Raw genomic sequence first — 17734 nt, 5'->3', positions numbered from 1 at the left:
TCCTGGCTTATTATTGCCAGCATCTGTGTTCCTGACAATAGGCAAAGACATAAGGGATTTAGCCTCTGACCCCCTCCCTTCTAGCATTGAGAGATGAACTGAGAATCAAGTAAATGTTTGTGTTATACATCTGGTGGAAAAAAAGTATATTCAGTATTTAGTAGTTACCTTTAAAAAATGAAAGTTTCAGTATAGACCAGAGTGGTGAAAAGGAAGTTTAGGGGAGTCTTCATGGATCAGACAAGTCTGTTAGTTGAAGGAGAGTCTATCGACTATTCCCAGTTCTTCCTTCTGGAACAAACAACATAAATCAGTTTAATTCCTTCTGTGTGACAACGCTTCACCTTATCAAACGTAAAATATAAAAGGCATAGTCTGGGTGAGTGTGGATTTTTCCCCCCTTAAAATTCCATAGCTTTAAAGAGTATTTTGTATATTTTGGCTAAAATTTAGGAAAAACAAAATGAACCCACTAATGGGTGATAATTTTGTAGAGCTCTTTAACTTTTTAATCCAAAAAATTGTGTGGACTGTAAATTATAATTCTTTTCCATCAACTCATATATGATTATTCAGCAAAAGTGGAAATTTGAAGTAGATTCCAAACGTTTTGAGTTTTAAAATATTCTAAATAGTGTGTTATTTAGATTCAGCCTTGAGTGACAAAAATATCCAAAATAAGAGTGGCTTAAACAAATAGAAATATTTTGCTGTCTTGTAAAAGTCTGAGCAGGTGATGTAAACTGTTGTCATGTCTGATGGTGTCAAAAATATGGTTTTCTCTTTCTTGTTGCTCTCCCCTTCTTAAGTCTGGTCTCGAGGTGCAAAATGGTGGCTTTGATATTCCAGGCTTCAGGATGAAGGAAGGGATGAAGACGAAGTTGTTAGGGATATTTCTGCTTTATATCTCACTGGCTGGAACATATTCATGTGGCCGCATCTATTAATAGTTGCAAGAGAGGCTAAGAAGCAGGGTGTACACTGTGTAGCCATGTACTCAGTTGTAATTTGGGAGTTTCATGTATGGGAGAAATAAAGATGCAGAAGATATTGGGGGACAACCAGCAGTGTAATGTAATTAGTACAGCTACTTACTTGAGTAGGCCTTCATTAAATCGTTGTTCAATGGATGAATGTTTCTAATTGCTCCTGTCAAAGTAGGTATTGATCTGGATATTTACATATATAGATGATAAATTATGGCAAGATTATTTATTATTGATGTTTTTATAATTTTATTTCTCATCTACTCTTTACAAATATGGTATATCTGACAGTCTTCAGGCAGATGTAATACTGTCCAAGATTCATTTCAGTTTATTTATTGCTGTCCCCCGCCCTCCAAAAAACTTGGAGGTGTATTTAAAAATCTCTTCTCATGTGTCTATGATGACCATTTCTTGCATATGCTCGGCAAATGTTTTTAGATTGAATAAATGAATGGTAATAAAACCTTGAGGCATCCAAGCCTTTTCTTTTAATTTCTTTTGTTTCGATTTACACAAACAAAAGTTTATATCTATAATATACATAGAAGAAATTCTTGACCTTAAATCTGTATTTATTACAAGATTTTCAGGAACATTCATTCAGCTTTCAGGTGGAATGTGGTTAGGTTTGGATTTAATTATGGTTAAGTACCAATTATGGCATTATTAGGCAAAAAAGGCTAAACACCCATTGTAGGAATTTCAGTGCTAGTTATTTCATTGAGGCTATCGGGGATTTGAGGAGAGAGACGTATTTGTTAGACCACCCTGGCAAGGTGTTTGAGTATTATAAAATTCCCAAAGATGAGTAATAAACTACTCAGGCATCAAGAAACCATTTAGCTTACTTTAACTGAATAGAAAGTTCCTAGAAATCGATAAGGTTTTTCTGGAGTCCTGGAAACATATTTTGGAATGTTAGTAAGTTATATTGCTTGAACTTGATTTGTTTCACTTTGTTTGTTTTATATGCTGAGAAAGTAACTTTCAAGCTTCATTAAATTTTTTGACATAATTTACAGTTTGCAAAAGTTATTAAGATAAAAATAATCTCCAGCGACAGAAACTCAGTTCTTCCTAAGTCATTGCATTACATGTTTGGAGTACTCTGACTGAGGGTATTACTGTGTGGCAGTTATGCTGGCTCTGAAGTCAGATAGCCCAGGTCAGATTTTGTGCCATCACTTACTTTGTGACCTCAGGTGACTTATTTAGCTTCTCTGTGCCTCATCTATACACTGGAGGGTAATAATACTTCATAGAGTTGTAGTAGGGTTGAGAGAGCAGGGCACCTAGCACTTAGAATAAAGCTTAGTACATAATAATAAATGTCATTAATGGTCACTTTTGTCATCATTATTAATGTTTTCTTCAAAATGAGTTAAAATATGACTCCAAGAAATATTTAGGAGATTATATCAGTTGACTTTTTCATTTGTAGCATATACGTTATGTGGTACCAAGTGAAATGGAAGATGCAGGTTTGGTGAGGAAGAGAAAGAGAATGTTGAATGTGGTTTTTTTGTTTTGGTTTTGGTTTTACAGTTTTTTTTTAGAGACAGGGTCTCACTGTGTCACCCATGCTGTATTGCAGTGGCACATCTTGGGTTACTGCAACCTCTGCCTCCCAGGTTCAAGGGATCCTCCTGCCTCACCCTCCTAAGTAGCTGGGACTACAGACATGTGCCACCACACCCAGCTACTTTTTTATTTTTAGTAGAGATGGGGTTTTGCCATGTTGCCCAGGCTGGTCTCGAACTCCTGGGCTCAAGTGAACCACCTGCCTCGGCCTCCCAAAGTGCTGGGATTACAGGCATGAGCTGTCATGCCCGGCCCTTGAATTTAGTTTAGAATGTGTTGAACTTGAGTTGTTTGTGGGATATTAATCTTGAAATATGAATTTAAAGGAGGGACAGAGGTCACTGGCATATGGGTGATAATTAAAACTATGGGAGATGAATGACATAACATAAGGGTCTACCTTGGGCCTAGGTTTGAAACCTGGGGACACTAACCTTCAAAGAACAGGCAGAGGACATAAAGGAAACCATCTGAAAGTTAGTAGGAGAAACAGGAGAGAGAAATACCACCAAAAAGAGTTACGGTGTCTGATGAAACAGAGATTAAAGTAATCTGAGAACTGAAAAGTATCCATGGCTTGCTAATTAACGGGTATTTTGTGACTGTTTGGTATCCGTAGAGTGGAGGTGGAAACCAGATAGCTGTGAATTTAGGAATGGTGATAAAGGAGGAAAAGAAGGCAATAAATGTAATTACTGTAACTACTCTTTTGAGAAATTTTAATGAGACAAGTTGGAAACTAGAGGAAGATATAGGATCAATGGAAAAGTTTTGGAGGGTATATGATTTGGATAGGCTTAAGAGAAATAGCTATTAGAAAAGAGAAAAGGTTGAATATGAAGAGAGTGTAGAAAAGATAGGTTCAAGGCCAAATTTGATGAGATTGGCTTTGAATAGGAGGAGGGATGTGGATAGAAGTAAGCCTTTAAGAGAGGGAACTGGGGTTCACCTGTAATTCCTGCACTTTGGGAGGATCACTTGAGCCCAGGAGTTCAAGACCAGCCTGAGCAACATAGTAAGACCCCATCTCTACAAAGATTTAAAGAAAAACCAGTTGGGGATGCTGGCACATTCTCATAGTCCTAGCTACTAGGGAAGCTGAGGCAGAAGGATCACTTGAGCCCAGGAGGCTGAGGCTGCAGTGAGCTATGTTCACACCACTGCATTCCAGCCTGGATAACAAAATATTACCCTGTCTCAAAATAAATAAATAAAAAGGGAAAGTCACTCCGAATGACTTCATGTTCTCTAAAGAAATAAAAAGGGTGTTTGTCACTGAAAGGAGGGTTAGATACATGTTTTGAGGAGAATGGTGAAAGTTTAGAATAGAATTGAGGAAAGTGGGAGAGGTAGCTGACAAATTTGTTCCCTGACTGAGGGATTTTTCACCTGAACGGTATTTAAAGATATCACTGGTAGTGTGGATGCCATGATTGTGTTATATGAAAAAGCAGAAGGACTATATTTAATATAGAATATATTGATTTAGCATCTCTGTGTACAAAGCACTGTGCACATACATTTCCTGAGAGATTCAGATGAGCACTGGTCATCTTGTCCAAGGAGAGTATGAGCTAATAGCTCAGGTCTTGTGATTTGTCACAAACGCAAATGTTTATAATAGATTAAAAATGGTAAATGGCACATGAGTTTTATAAACATATTATAACAGTTTGAAAGAGATAGAGATCCCATCAAATAGGTGGAAAATAAGAGGACTTTATGAAAAAGGCACAAAAAAGGGCCATGTGTGAATTTTCTGTTGAAATAGTAATTATTCTGAATTTTTGATTTATTACACTATGTATTCTTCTATAATACAATGACTGGCATTAAACAGAAGAAGAGAAACAAAGAGATTAATGAAACAGTGAGTTCTCTCCTGTCCAAACAGTGTTCTAAAGTTGATTATATTTTTAGTAAGAATATAGAATTCAGTAATCATTTTCACAAACATTCCACAAATATGAGCATCTCTATTAGGTGCAAAAGATACAGACATGACTAAGATACAATTTCTGTCCTCAAAGAGTGCATACTCTAATAGAAGAAATAGAAGTAAAAGGAACTGTAGTTTTGTACAACAAGTGATATAAACATGGTATATGTAAGTAGTGAAGTTTAGGGCACAATGGAAGGAAGCATGAATAAATGATTATGTTGACATAACAGCACATTTTTTTCCTTTTTCTTTCCTTTAGTTGGAGAACATCAATTAACAGGCCATAAAGTGGCAGTTAAAATCTTAAATAGACAGAAGATTCGCAGTTTAGATGTTGTTGGAAAAATAAAACGAGAAATTCAAAATCTAAAACTCTTTCGTCATCCTCATATTATCAAACTGTAAGTATTTTTGTATCTGATAATGCCAAAGAGACACCTGTCTTAAAATGTTTTTTAGGAATTTTATAATGATTGTTTATTGTTAACCTTTTACGAAGATGTTTTTTCATGTTCATATTCAGCAAGTGTTAATTCATTTAACCTTTATGAGTCCTTTTTTTGCACACTCTTGGTTAGAATGAACAGACATTGTTTCTAAATTGGTACTCTTCTCAAGTGATGAATGAAGCCTTAGAAGTTGGTTCTTATCCAACTTTAAATGTCGTTCAGGGTTTTGACATTTCTAGATTCATTTTTACAATTTTTATCTAGTCAATTTTCACTAACATATCAGGGTATTTTTTTCTTTGGAAAGTTGGAAAGTATATGTCAAAGATTATTTCACATAGTATGTTACTTGTAGAACTGAAAGTAATACTGTAATCATAAAGCTTTTAGGAAGGCAAATGTGTTTTTTTCCCCTTGGAATAAATTACAAACTTAAAAGTTAGGTAAATATAGAGATAAATAAGATAATTAATTCAAAGATAAATAAATAATTATTTTAAAATTGACTAGACCCTAGAAAATATAAATATTAATTGTGCAATACTGTGTTTCTTTCAATCATTTAAAGTTGCAGTTTAATATTTGTTGAGAAAATGTAACGTGCTAGACGCTAACAACTGTCTCATTTATCTTTAAGCTTGGATACAGTTTTATAAGATAAGTATTGCTCTTACTTATTGAGTACCTGGTAGTGGTCCGGAACTGTACCAAGCATTTTTTTTTTTTTCTTTTTGGTCAAGGTTCTGCTGAATGTATGGAGCATTTTACATCTTTAATTTAATGTTATCTTCGCGATCAGTGTCTAAAGTAGGCTTACTTTATAGACAAGGAAACTGCATTATCTAAGAAGTAATAGCAGCTTATCCAAGGCCACACACCTAGTAAGTCACAGAGCTGGTAGTTGATGTCAAACCTGATTCCAAATGCCATGCTGTTAATGCTCTAGCACTCCAGTTTTTCTTAAAACTGAGAGTTATATAAATTCCTTTTAAAGAAAAAAGAAATTTATGGATCCCCGATTTTGACTTATTTTTAACATACCATTACTTAAGAAACAAAGCCCTACGTATAAACTTTATATGTATATAGTTTGAATGCAACTATGAAACCAAAAGAAATTCACAATTTAAATACCAAAAAACCCACACTGGAATCAATGGAATTCAAAGCAGTATCAATAGTATAATGTGACAAATAATAGTGTTTCATAACAACCAAATCATTGTTAGAGAGTTTAATAGTGGAAACAGTAGGAGGAGATCAAATACTAAATTCATATTGTGAGTCAAATAAGATTGGTACAGAGAAAGCGTGTTCACACAAATCTACTATTAAAAAAGCAGAATTAGGCTGGGCGCGGTGGCTCACGCCTGTAATCCCAGCACTTTAGGAGGCCGAGACGGGCAGATCACAAGGTCAGGAGATCGAGACCATCCTGGCTAACACAGTGAAACCTCGTCTCTACTAAAAATACAAAAAAATTAGCCGGGTGTGGTGGCGGGTGCCTCTAGTTCCTGCTACTCCGGAGGCTGAGGCAGGAGAATGGCGTGAACCCGGGAGGTGGAGCTTGCAGTGAGCTGAGATCGCGCCACTGCACTCTAACCTGGGCGACTGAGCAAGACTCCGTCTCAAATAAGTAAAAACAGTATTAATATCTCTGAGATGTTATTTGCTAGTTCATTAAAATCAGACATTATATTTAGGCTGACCTTTGTCAGTGAGCAATCTTTGAATGTCAGCATTAATGGGAACAGCTTGATAACCCTGTGGAGTTATGTTGTTTACTTGATGACAAGAGTAGCATGTAAGTGTGGTAAGCAGAATAATACCCACCCCCCATATCTATTTCCTAATTCCCAGAATTTGTGAATATGTTAGGTTGCATGGCAAAGGGTAACGTTGCTAAGCAGCTGACCTTAAACTAGGGAGATGATCCTGGATCATGTAGGTGGGCTCAATATTAACACAGTGGTTCTTAAAAGTAGAGAAGAGTAGAAGAAAAGAGTCAGAGAAAAAGGTCTGAACTTGGAAACAACATCAGAATGATAAAATGTGAGAAGCACTCAACTGGCCGTTGCTGCCTTTGAAGATGGAGAAAAGGGAGCATGAGTCAATGAATGCAGGCAGTCTCTACAAGCTGGGAAATGCAAAGAAATTCTGCCCCAGAGCCTTCAGAAGGCAACACAGCTGTGCTGACACCTTGATTTTAGCCCACTGAGACATATGTCAAGATTTTAGGATAAAGAACTGTAAGATAATACATTTGTGTTGTTTAAAGCCACTGAGTTTGAAGTATGGCAGCAATGGGAAACTAATACAGCATCATTCTTGAAATCCTTAAATAAATGGCTGGTCCAGTTATTGTTGAGATTTGGAACATTCATTTAGTCTTTACTGCTGTACTTATCGTTAGTGAACTATGGCGATTTGGTATTTTTAATGAACGGACCCATGCGGTGCATCTTACGGGCAGCATGAGTATGCCACTGACTGTTCAGAGCAGGCTTTTATGGGATTGGTGTGGATGACCGGTGATGACTCAGTTCTCACATCACTGCTATGAAACCTTCATTCTTAGAGTAAGCTTCGATGTCATATGATCTTCACTTGAAGTTCACTTAGTCATAAACATAAACAACAACAAAAAAAAATGAGGTCCCTGAAATTGCATGGCAGTACTTGATTATGAGGTTATCATCCAAGACCTATGTATTAGATGGTCCAGAGTATGTATATGGAGGTTTTTAAAGATTATCGTAAGAATTAAAATTCCCCCATGATCTTGGCGACTCACCTCTCCTATCCTTTGTTTCTTTAACTTGAAAATGGGACACCTCATTTGAGGATTAAATGTGTTGGCACTGGTATAATCCCTAGTATTTGATGAGCATTGGCCCAGAGCAGGAATTAGCTATTTACAAACTAATTCCAGTCCTCTTTCATTATTCCAAATGGTTTTCACTTAACTGAAACAGTTCATCTCTGACTTCAACTCCATGTTATTAATGACTTTGTTCTAGTTACTGGGTAACATCTAAGCTAAATCTCTTTGCTCTTCCCCACTGAGTGTCCACTTCCTATGAGAAGAGAAAGCTGAAATGGCCAGACTAAAAGTGTCATATGCTAGAAAGAAAGCGGAGAAGGGAAAGATCTTTCCATATTTGCCTTACACCTTGACCTCATCACTTTTACAATGCCAACCCTGAAAGATTTTGAGGAAATTTTACCCATTTGGGTATGAGTCCTACTATCTCTACAGTTCCTAAAAGCACAAATCAGATTTTATAGATAAGCAGTTGCAGTTGTCATGAGGATTCTAAGGCTTCTTTTCCTTTTTTTTTTTTTTTTTTTTTTAAAACAGAGTCTAGCTCTGTTGCCCAGTCTGGAGTGCAATGGTGCAATCTTGGCTCACTGCAACCTTCTCCTCCCAGATTCAAATGATTCTCATGCCTCAGCCTTCCAAGTAGCTGAGACTACAGGCATGTGCCACCACACCCTGCTAATTTTGTATTTTTTGTAGAGACAGGCTCTCCGCCATTTTGCCAGGCTGGTCTCGACCTCCTAAGCTCAAAACGATCAGCCTGCCTCAGCCTCCCAAAGTGCTGAGATTACAGGCTGGAGCCACTGCGCCCAGGCCCAAAGATTTATTTGTGATGTCATATTTATCAGTGTTTTCTTGCCTCCATTTCTTTATTTACTTTCAATCATTTTATTTTTGTTTGGCTGTCTCATTCTGATACAGGATTATTTAATTGTTTGCTATTTTCTGAAGGAATTATAGAAGATTGTCAGAGTTGATCAGAAAGTAATTGGTAGAGGTGAATTTGCAGTTTAAAACTTTTGGCTTCCAGCCTCAAGATTAATTCATTCAGCTACATTGCCTCTTTAATTGTAGGTCTGATCTTAAAACAAAAAACAAACAAACAAAAAAAACCCACTCATGTATTTTTGCTACCGTACAAGCTTATTAGTCTTTAACAGTGTTAGTGATTTAAACAGAGAGAGCAACCTTATCCTTTCCGTGGTTTTCTTTTGTGTAGCCTTGGACTGTCAGGAATAGTTTCCTTATTGCAAAAATGGAACTCTGGAATTAGCAAGAAAGTTTGGGCACTGAATGCCAAGAATGAAGGATATTTATTGCATGATTTCTTTATTAACCCAAATTGAAAAAAATTACAAATGAATAACCTAAAACCCACTGGTAGAAAATTAAAAGGAGCAAACAGGATTTAAAGAAAAATCCACTTCCCATGAAGTAGAATTTGTTGAATTGATTCTTTCCTTGTTTTTCTTTCCTCCATAGTTATTAATGCAACTTGATTTTACTTGGTCAAAAGATGAATGCTTGCTAGTCTGGTAGAGATGATTTGATTTTGTCTAATTCTTTTTTGTTTGTTTGTTTGCTTGTTTGTTTTTTTGAGACAGAGTCTCGCTCTGTCGCCCAGGCTGGCATGCAATGGCGCAATCTTAGCTCACTGTAAGCTCCGCCTCCTGTGTTCAAGTGATTCTCCTGCCTCAGCCTCCTGAGTAGCTGGGACCACAGGCAACCGCCACCATGCCCAGCTAATTTTTGTATTTTTAGTAGAGACAGGGTTTCACCATGTTGCCCACGATGGCCTCGATCTCTTGTCTCCGTGATATGCCCACCTTGGCCTCCTAAAGTGCTGGGATTACGGGCGTGGGCCACCGCACCCGGCCTGTCTAATTCTTTTTAGTCTATCTTATTTAACGTATGGCCAGCTTTTTAACATCATTAACTGCCAGCACCACCTTGAAAGGTCTCTAGGTTTCCATGACACCTCAGGCTTCTGTTTTCTTTTTTTCATTCTTGTTTATTCTGAAAACTTTCTTTTATGGGCCCCTCTTTATCTTCCTGGCTGTTAAGTATTGATGCAGTCAAGTATACCGAGCTACTGCAATTTTCTTAGTGAACCCTCTTTTGATGATTTCATCTACTACCATGATGCCGTTTGCTATCTCTATGCTGAAGACTTCCAAATCTTGATGATTTCTGGCCCTTTTATTTCTCTGGATTTCTGAGCACATGTATCAAATTGTTTATCAGATGTTCACATTCTAAAGTCACAGAATCACCTGAAGCTAAACGTTTCTCTCTCTTCCAACTTACTCCTCTGTATTTTTGGGGGTGGGAGAGTGGAGGGGAGGTAAATGAAAATACCATTCATGCAGTTTCCTAAGCCCCAAACTTGGGCAAAATCTTTAATTTCTTCTTTTCCCTCATTTCTTACATACAATAAATCATTAAGGTCTGTACTTTTTTTTCCCTAAGTGTCCTCTGAATTTATCCATTTTTCTTTGATCTGTCAAGTTACCATCTTGCTTCTTGTACTTCAGCTGTTTCCTCTGCTTGGAATACTTTATCCACATCTCTCTTTCCCTAGGCTGCCAGTTCCGACTTGTCTTTTAAGTGCAATTACATTTGACCCTTGAACAGTATGGGTTTGAACCACATTGGTCTGCTTATGCTTGGATTTTATGCCGCCTTTGCTGCCCTGAGACAGCAAGACCAACCCCTCCCCTTCCTCTTCCTCCTCAGTCTACTCAATATGAAGATGATGAGGATAAAGGCCTTGATGGTGATCCATTTCCACTTAATGAGTAGTCAGTATATTTTCTCTTCCTTATGATGTTCCTAATAACATTTTCTTGTCTCTAGCTTACTTTATTGTAAGAATACAGTATATAATACATTTAACATGTGAAATGTGTGTTAATTATTTATGCTATCTCTAAGACTTCTGCTCAACAGTAGGCTATTAGTATTTAAGTTTAGGGGGAGTCAAAGGTTAAACATGAATTTTCGAGTGCACAGGGGTTGACACCCTAACCCCCACACTGTCTGAGGATCAACTGTACCCCTGAAAACCTACTTTACTCACTAAGACTAAGTTAGGCTCTAACTCCTCTTTGCTCCCAAAGCACTCAATGTTCACCTTTTCCAAAGCCCTTAAATTGTGTTATAATTGCACATTTTCTTATTGGTATTTCCCACAAGACTGAAGTACTTAGGAGCAGGAATTATGGCTTTTTTTTTTTTAATTCAAATTTTTATTGAGCACCTACTACGGGATGGGTGCTATTCTAGGCATAGGGGATATAATCATGAAAAACAACATCTCTTTCTTGTGTTTTTATGTTCTGGACAGTAAGTAAACAAATTAACAAGATCATTTTAGGCAAAGATAAGTGCTATGAGAATGAAATATGATGCCGTCACAGAGTGTGACTAGGAAAGAAGAAGGGCTGATTTAGGTTAGGTGTGAGGAAGCCTCACTAAGAAGATAGGTTTGACCTAAGACCTAAAGGATGATAAAGATCTGGACGTTTGAAAATCTGGGGACAGAGTGTTTTCAAAGGAAGGGGAAGAGCAACATCAAAGAAATGAAACAAACTTCAAGTGTTGTAAGCAAAGGAAGATTATGTAATCTCAGGAGTGGAGTGAGGAGAAGAGAAGTAGTTCAGGAGTTTTAAGAGTAGATGGGGACCAGATAACAAAGGGATTTGAAGGCCTTGCTAAGAGATTTGATTGTGTTCTAAATGGGAACTTTTGGAGAGGTGGAGAAGTAACATGAGATGAGTATAGTATAGAATGGGTATGGTGGCAGAGGTAGAAGCAGACAGACCAGTTGGGAAGCTATTGCTGTAGTCTACCTGGGAGATTATGGTGGCTTTAACCAAAACGATAATCTAGATTTGTGTTGGCTAATACAGTAGCTGCTGGCCCTATGTGGCTGTGTAAATTTAAATTAATTAAAATGAAAAATTTAGTTGTCTGGTCACACTAGCCACATTTCAAGTACTTAATAGCCACATGTGTTTAGTGACCACTGTGTTGGACAGACCAGATAAAAAACATTTCTATCATTGTAGGAAGTTGTGTTCAACAGCCCTGGTCTAGATGGCGAGAAACTGATGGATTTGATATGTATTTTGAAGGGAGAACTAATGAATTACTGATGGGTTAGATAAGGAGGAAAAATAAAGGATTTTTTTTTGTTTTGTTTTGTTTTTGGGCTTAAGCAACTGGGATTTTGGGTTTTGGCTTGAGCAACTAGGTAGTGATAGTGGTGTCATTTTTTGAGATGGGGAGAATGGAAAAGAAACATTAGAGAGAGGTGAACATTAAGGATACTGTTTTGGCCATGTTAAGCTAAGAATCCATTAGACATGTAAATGGAGATATCATATATCATCTTTATCTCTCCAGCAACTAGCACAGTAGTAGGTATTCAATAATTACTTGTAGCTCCGTAAAGAGGTGACGTTTGAACAAGGTTCTGACGGCTCTAGGAGTCCAAGCAAGAACAAAAGAATGAAAGTGTAAGGAATATGGTGTATTGGGAACAAACAGTCTGGTGCACAGAGTATATATAGGGAAGTGGAAAAATAAGGCTAGAAAGGCAGGTTGTTGGTTGATCCATTCATTCAACAAATGACACCATTTAGGCACTAGGGATATAGCAGCAGACAAAAAGGCAACAACAACAAAATCCTTGCTATTATGGAGATTGTATTAGTGTGTGGTGGAAGGGTGGTGGGGAAAGACAATAAATGTGACATTTTATGTCATACGTTAGACAGTGAAGAGGTGAGGGGATATGCCATGTAGATATCTGGAGGGGGAATGTTACATATAGAAGGAAGAGCAAACACAAAGGAAAGTAGAAATTCCTGCAGGCCAGAGATCAAGGAAGCAGAACGATCTAGGAGGATTAGAATAACACACGAGGTCAGAGACATAAAGCCAAGTTGTGCAGGGCATTGTAGGTCATTGTAAGGACTTTGGCTTTTACTCTTGTGTAAGATGGGAATCCATTGGAAGGCTTTGATTAGAGGTGTGATGTGATCTGACTTACGTTTAGACTATAGGTGAGCAAGAGTTGAAGCAGGGAAACCAATTAGGAATCAATTGCAGTAATCTGTGTAAAAGATGATGTTGGCTTGGAATAGAGCATAGTGTAGAAGTGTTGAGAATTAACCTTGTTTTGTATGTACTTTCAAGGTAGAGTCAACAGCATTTGCTAACAGATAAAATGTGAGTTCTGAGAGGAAAGAAGTTAAGGATGACTCCAAGGCATCTGGCCTCAGCAAAAAAACAAGGATGGAATTGCCAGTAACTGAAGTGGAGAAGATTGTAGGAGGAACAGGTTTGAGGTGGGATGTTAGGGGGGTGGTTTCAACAATTTAATTTTGGTTTTATGAAGTTGAAATGCTTATTAGGCATCCAAATAGAGATGTAAGTAGGCTGTTGAATAAGTGAATCTGGAGTTCAGGGGAGAGGTGTAAGCTAGAGAGATAAATTTGGAAGCCATCAGCAGACAGACTGTATTTAAGATATTTAAAGCTCTAAGACTGGATGAAATCGCCAAGGTTGTGAGTATGGATAAACAAGAAGTCCAAAGACTGAGCTCTAGAACACTATGACACTAACATGTCTGTTAAAATGTCTGAAAAATGAGGAGGAACCAGTAAAAGAGAATGAAAATGGTCAGTGAGGTGGGAGGAAAATTAGAGGAATCGGGTATCTTGAAGCCACAAGAAGAAAATGTTTCAGGAAAGATCACCGACTGTCCCTTTTACTGGTGAATATTGAGGTAAGATTAGAACTGAGAATTGACTGTTAGATTTGGCAACATGGAGGTTGCTGTTGTCTTTGAAAAGAACCAATTTATTGGAATGATGACAAAAACCTCATGTAAAGGGTTTAAGAGGGCCTATGAGATAAAAAAGGGGAGATAGTAACTATAGGCAGGAGAGGAGAGACATAGGAGTGGTAACCAGAAGAGAATGTGGAGTCTAAACAAGGTTAGCTTTTTAAAATAGGAGATATTATAGAATGTTGGTATGCCAAAAGGAGTGATTCAGTCAAGAGGAAGGAATGGATACAGAAGAAAGAGGGGCTAATTATAGAAGCCACGTCCCTTGGTAGGTGTGGGAGACAATCCAGTGCATAATCGGAGGAGTTAGTCTTTGAAAGTATATGACCACGGAGTGGTTGGCTATGTGTGGTGGAAGAAAAGATAGTTAGAAATGAGGCATTCAAAGAACTTAAAGGCCATATGTTAAGATATTTAAAGCCTTAAGACTGGATGCAATTACTAAAGATATGAGTACAGATAAACAAGAAGTTCAAGGACTGAACTCTAGAGCACCATGATGTTAACATGTCTGTTTACATCACAGATTATCTATAAGATATGACTTATACCTAAAACAGTGACTGTGGTAGCAATGGGGAAAAAGACATTAATTCAGAATGAGAAGGAGTTAGTAAGAAGATTGATTGATGACTATAATGTGAAAAGGTATTAGGAGGCATTATCTGATGGCCTGCACCTCAAAGACAATGAGATTTTTGAGGGAGGAAGTTTTGGGTAAGAATTTCTTTTAGATCAGAGTTCATTCATTACTAGACTATGCAAATTTGCCAGCATTTAAAATTTCATTAAATTAATGTGAATTAATGCATCTAGGCTCTAATCAACAGTGCCTTCCACTGTATCAGAAAAAGAGACACATTATATGCCTTTGGCTAGAGGTACACTACACTACCTAGTCTTTCAAATGAAAACAAAAATTGCAAAAATGAGACTGAAATCTGATCACATCTCTAGATTTAAGAGTGGGTTAGAAATTGTGCATTATTGCTGCTATGCGGAAAAACAACATTGATACTGTGGAATCCTCTTTAGCATAGACTAACTGGTTTCTTCAACAAAAGAATGTAAGAAAAACAAACAACAGAGTTGGAGGAGTAACCTATGAATTAGAAGAGACGTAAGAGACAAATCAACCAATTACAATATATTGATTGCGTTTGTATAATTAAATCTTCTGATTGGATATTTGATGACATTCATGATTTTTGATATTTATACATGATAACAATATTGCATATTATGCATACACACATATATTCTTTAAGTTATCCTTTAGAGATATGTACAGATTTGTTTACAGAGGAAGTGAAAGCCAAATTCAATGTGAAATGATGATTGAAAACATACACTTTTACAAAGTTAATAACCAAGACATTAATTACCTTAGACTCTAGAATGTTATAGAAAATTTGACTTATTCCATATGTCCATACATAAATAAGAAAAGCACTATCAACTCAATAAACAGGGGCAAAAGACACAACATTTTCTACGAAGAAATGTATATAGTGTTTTGCAAGTGTTGGAGAATATATAAATCCACCAGTTTTCTGAAGATTTTAGCACTGCCAAACTTTCTTTGGAAAACAGTTGGCGTTATCTTTTCAATTGGAACGTGCACAATAACTGTGACTCAGCAGTTATACTCATCAGTACATATCAAGGAGAAAATCTTGCCATATAGAAGAATGTTCATATTAGTCCATTTTTACATTACTATAAAGGAATACTGAAGGATGGGTAATTTGTAAAGAAAAGAGGCTTAATTGGCCCACAGTTCTGCAGGCTGTACAGGAAACATGGTGTTGGCTTTTACTTCTAGTAAGGGTCTCAGGATGCTTACAATCATGACAGAAGGCAACTGGGAGCCAGGTTGTCACATGGTGAGAGGGGGAGCAAGAGAGGAAGGAGGAAGAGCTAGGCTCCTTTAAACAAGCAGCTCTCTCAGGAGCTGAGCAAGAATTCACTTATTACTGAGGCAATGGTGCTAAACCATTCATGAGGGATGGATCTATCCCCATGATACAATCACCTCCCACCAGTCCCCATGCCCACCATTGGGAATCACATTTCACCATGAGATTTGGAGGGGATGAATATACAAACCATATTAATGTTCACAGCAGCAAATAATAGCAACATTGTAGAGACAACCTAAATACTCTTTAGTGGTAGAGTAGATGAATAAACACAATAGGATATTATAACAATGGTCAAATCAAATAACTATAGCAAACACAACAATAGGAATGAATCTCAATAAAATAACTACTGGAATATTACATAGAGCGTGATACCTGGTTTTTAAAGCAAAGAACAGTTTAACGTATATATGAATTTGAATTATTCAAATATACAAATATATATATGTAGAGAGAGGGGATACACACATGCATATGTACGTATATAAACTGAATAAAAGAGGTGGGAAGGAAAGGATTAACAGGGGTTTCATGATGACAGCTACATTGGGTGAGAAGCAATGGGATGGGTAAGGCGGATCCCTGTATGAATTAGATGGAAGCTGTTGTCAAGGTCTTGGCCTTTTGTCTGAGTGATGGGTTTGTAGGTATTACATTATTAAAAATAGTAATTAAATAAAAGATCATTCATGGACTACTGAAGACAAGTGTCATGAACCAAGCATGATTGATACATTTCTATGTAACTGAGTTCTAACTAAAGAAAAAACTTATGTGTATGTAGCTACGTAAATAATATTCTAAAATCTCGATAGATTTGATCACCAAAAAGGTGTACTCCTATATGTTGATTTTTGGCTAACTTTGGAAAGATTTCTCTTTTTTTTTTTATTTTTGTATACTATTTTATGTGGCTATTGCCTAAAAATGAATATAACTTGGTCAACTGGAAAATGCTTAGGATTTTTCTGGATAATTAATTTTTTTTTTTTTTTTTTTTTTTTTTACCAATTAGAAATGCTGTTTCCGAAAAATTTTTAAAGTACATTAGTTTACTTCTCTGCTGTACTAAGAAAATGATACTGACATGTGTGAATGATTCATGATTGAATTTTTTATAATGCTTCAATGTACTTGTATTTTAGAGAGCACAAGAGATTTGACTTACTCAGGCCAGGCTTAGAGCGTAATCCTGGAATTTGCCTTTTCCACTAAATCCTTAATGTAAAACTGTCTTTTTAGGACTCCTTCCTTATGAAATTTGTTTCCCTTTGTCCCTACTCCATCTGGTTAGGGGTGGGGGACAATGGGAAATTTGATTGGTTGAAGTTTTGCTGTAATTTTGCTATGACTTTTCAGTTTTAGATTACTCTGGTTTTGGCTCCAAGCACTCACATTATTTAAAAGTGCTAATTTATACATTTACATAAATACCTACTTTGTTATAGGCACTCTACTAAATACATATTCATTAATCAAATTATTGTAATAATAAAAACATATAATTACAAACTGAGGTGCGTGTTCTGAAGCTCAGGGGAACGCATCTGTGAGTGCAAAAAGGTGGACTTAGGAAGTCCTGGACTTAGGAAGTGACTTTTAAGCTGAGATCTAAAGGATGATTAGGGCTTAGGTCGTAGTATAGGATTCAGGTCAGTGAAAACAGCTTATACAAAGGAGCTGTAGCAGGAGGAGGTACAGCATGACTAACACTGAAAAATGTAGTGTGACTCAGTGTTGTGACTCAAAGGTGAGACCAAACAACAGAGATGGCAAGGGCCTGATTTATTCAGGACCTAAGAGCAATGGGAAACCTCTGAAGATTCTAAATTGAGAGGCTACTGGAGATCATATTTGTGTTTGAAGAGAATATTTAATGTCTGTCTTTCTGGCTGAACTGTAAGCTCCACGAGTAGAGACACCAACTTTTGGTCTCACCGAGTACAAGTAGGTACTCAATAAATGTTGTGTCACCATTTAGTAGCTTAATGTCTGGCAGACAGTAAGTGCTTAGTAATGTTATGGTTTTCATTGCTCTAGACTGGCTTTTAGTGTAAGACAGTGGCTGCTAAGGATTTAGAGGTTTCGTGAAATAATTCATTCCAAGAATATTTGTTGAATACCTGTGATATACTCAGAAATTGCAGCTAAACTTATTTATTAGAATGTC

At 36.9% G+C, this 17734-nt stretch overlaps 1 protein-coding gene across 2 annotated transcripts in view; it reads left to right on the top strand.

The window, feature by feature from the left end:
- Positions 1–17734, top strand: part of LOC105495129 (protein kinase AMP-activated catalytic subunit alpha 2) — a 63383-nt gene that overhangs the window by 24670 nt on the left and 20979 nt on the right. For both annotated transcript variants that reach the window (XM_011764356.2, XM_071092530.1), the window contains exon 2: positions 4772–4913. In XM_011764356.2, coding sequence (XP_011762658.1) covers positions 4772–4913 — 142 coding nt within the window. The remainder of the gene's footprint in view (positions 1–4771; positions 4914–17734) is intronic.

Source organism: Macaca nemestrina, chromosome 1 (assembly GCF_043159975.1).
Source record: "Macaca nemestrina isolate mMacNem1 chromosome 1, mMacNem.hap1, whole genome shotgun sequence".
Lineage (NCBI taxonomy): Eukaryota > Metazoa > Chordata > Mammalia > Primates > Cercopithecidae > Macaca > Macaca nemestrina.
Note: the sequence above shows the minus strand (reverse complement) of the source record. Positions and strands in the feature narration are given on the sequence as shown.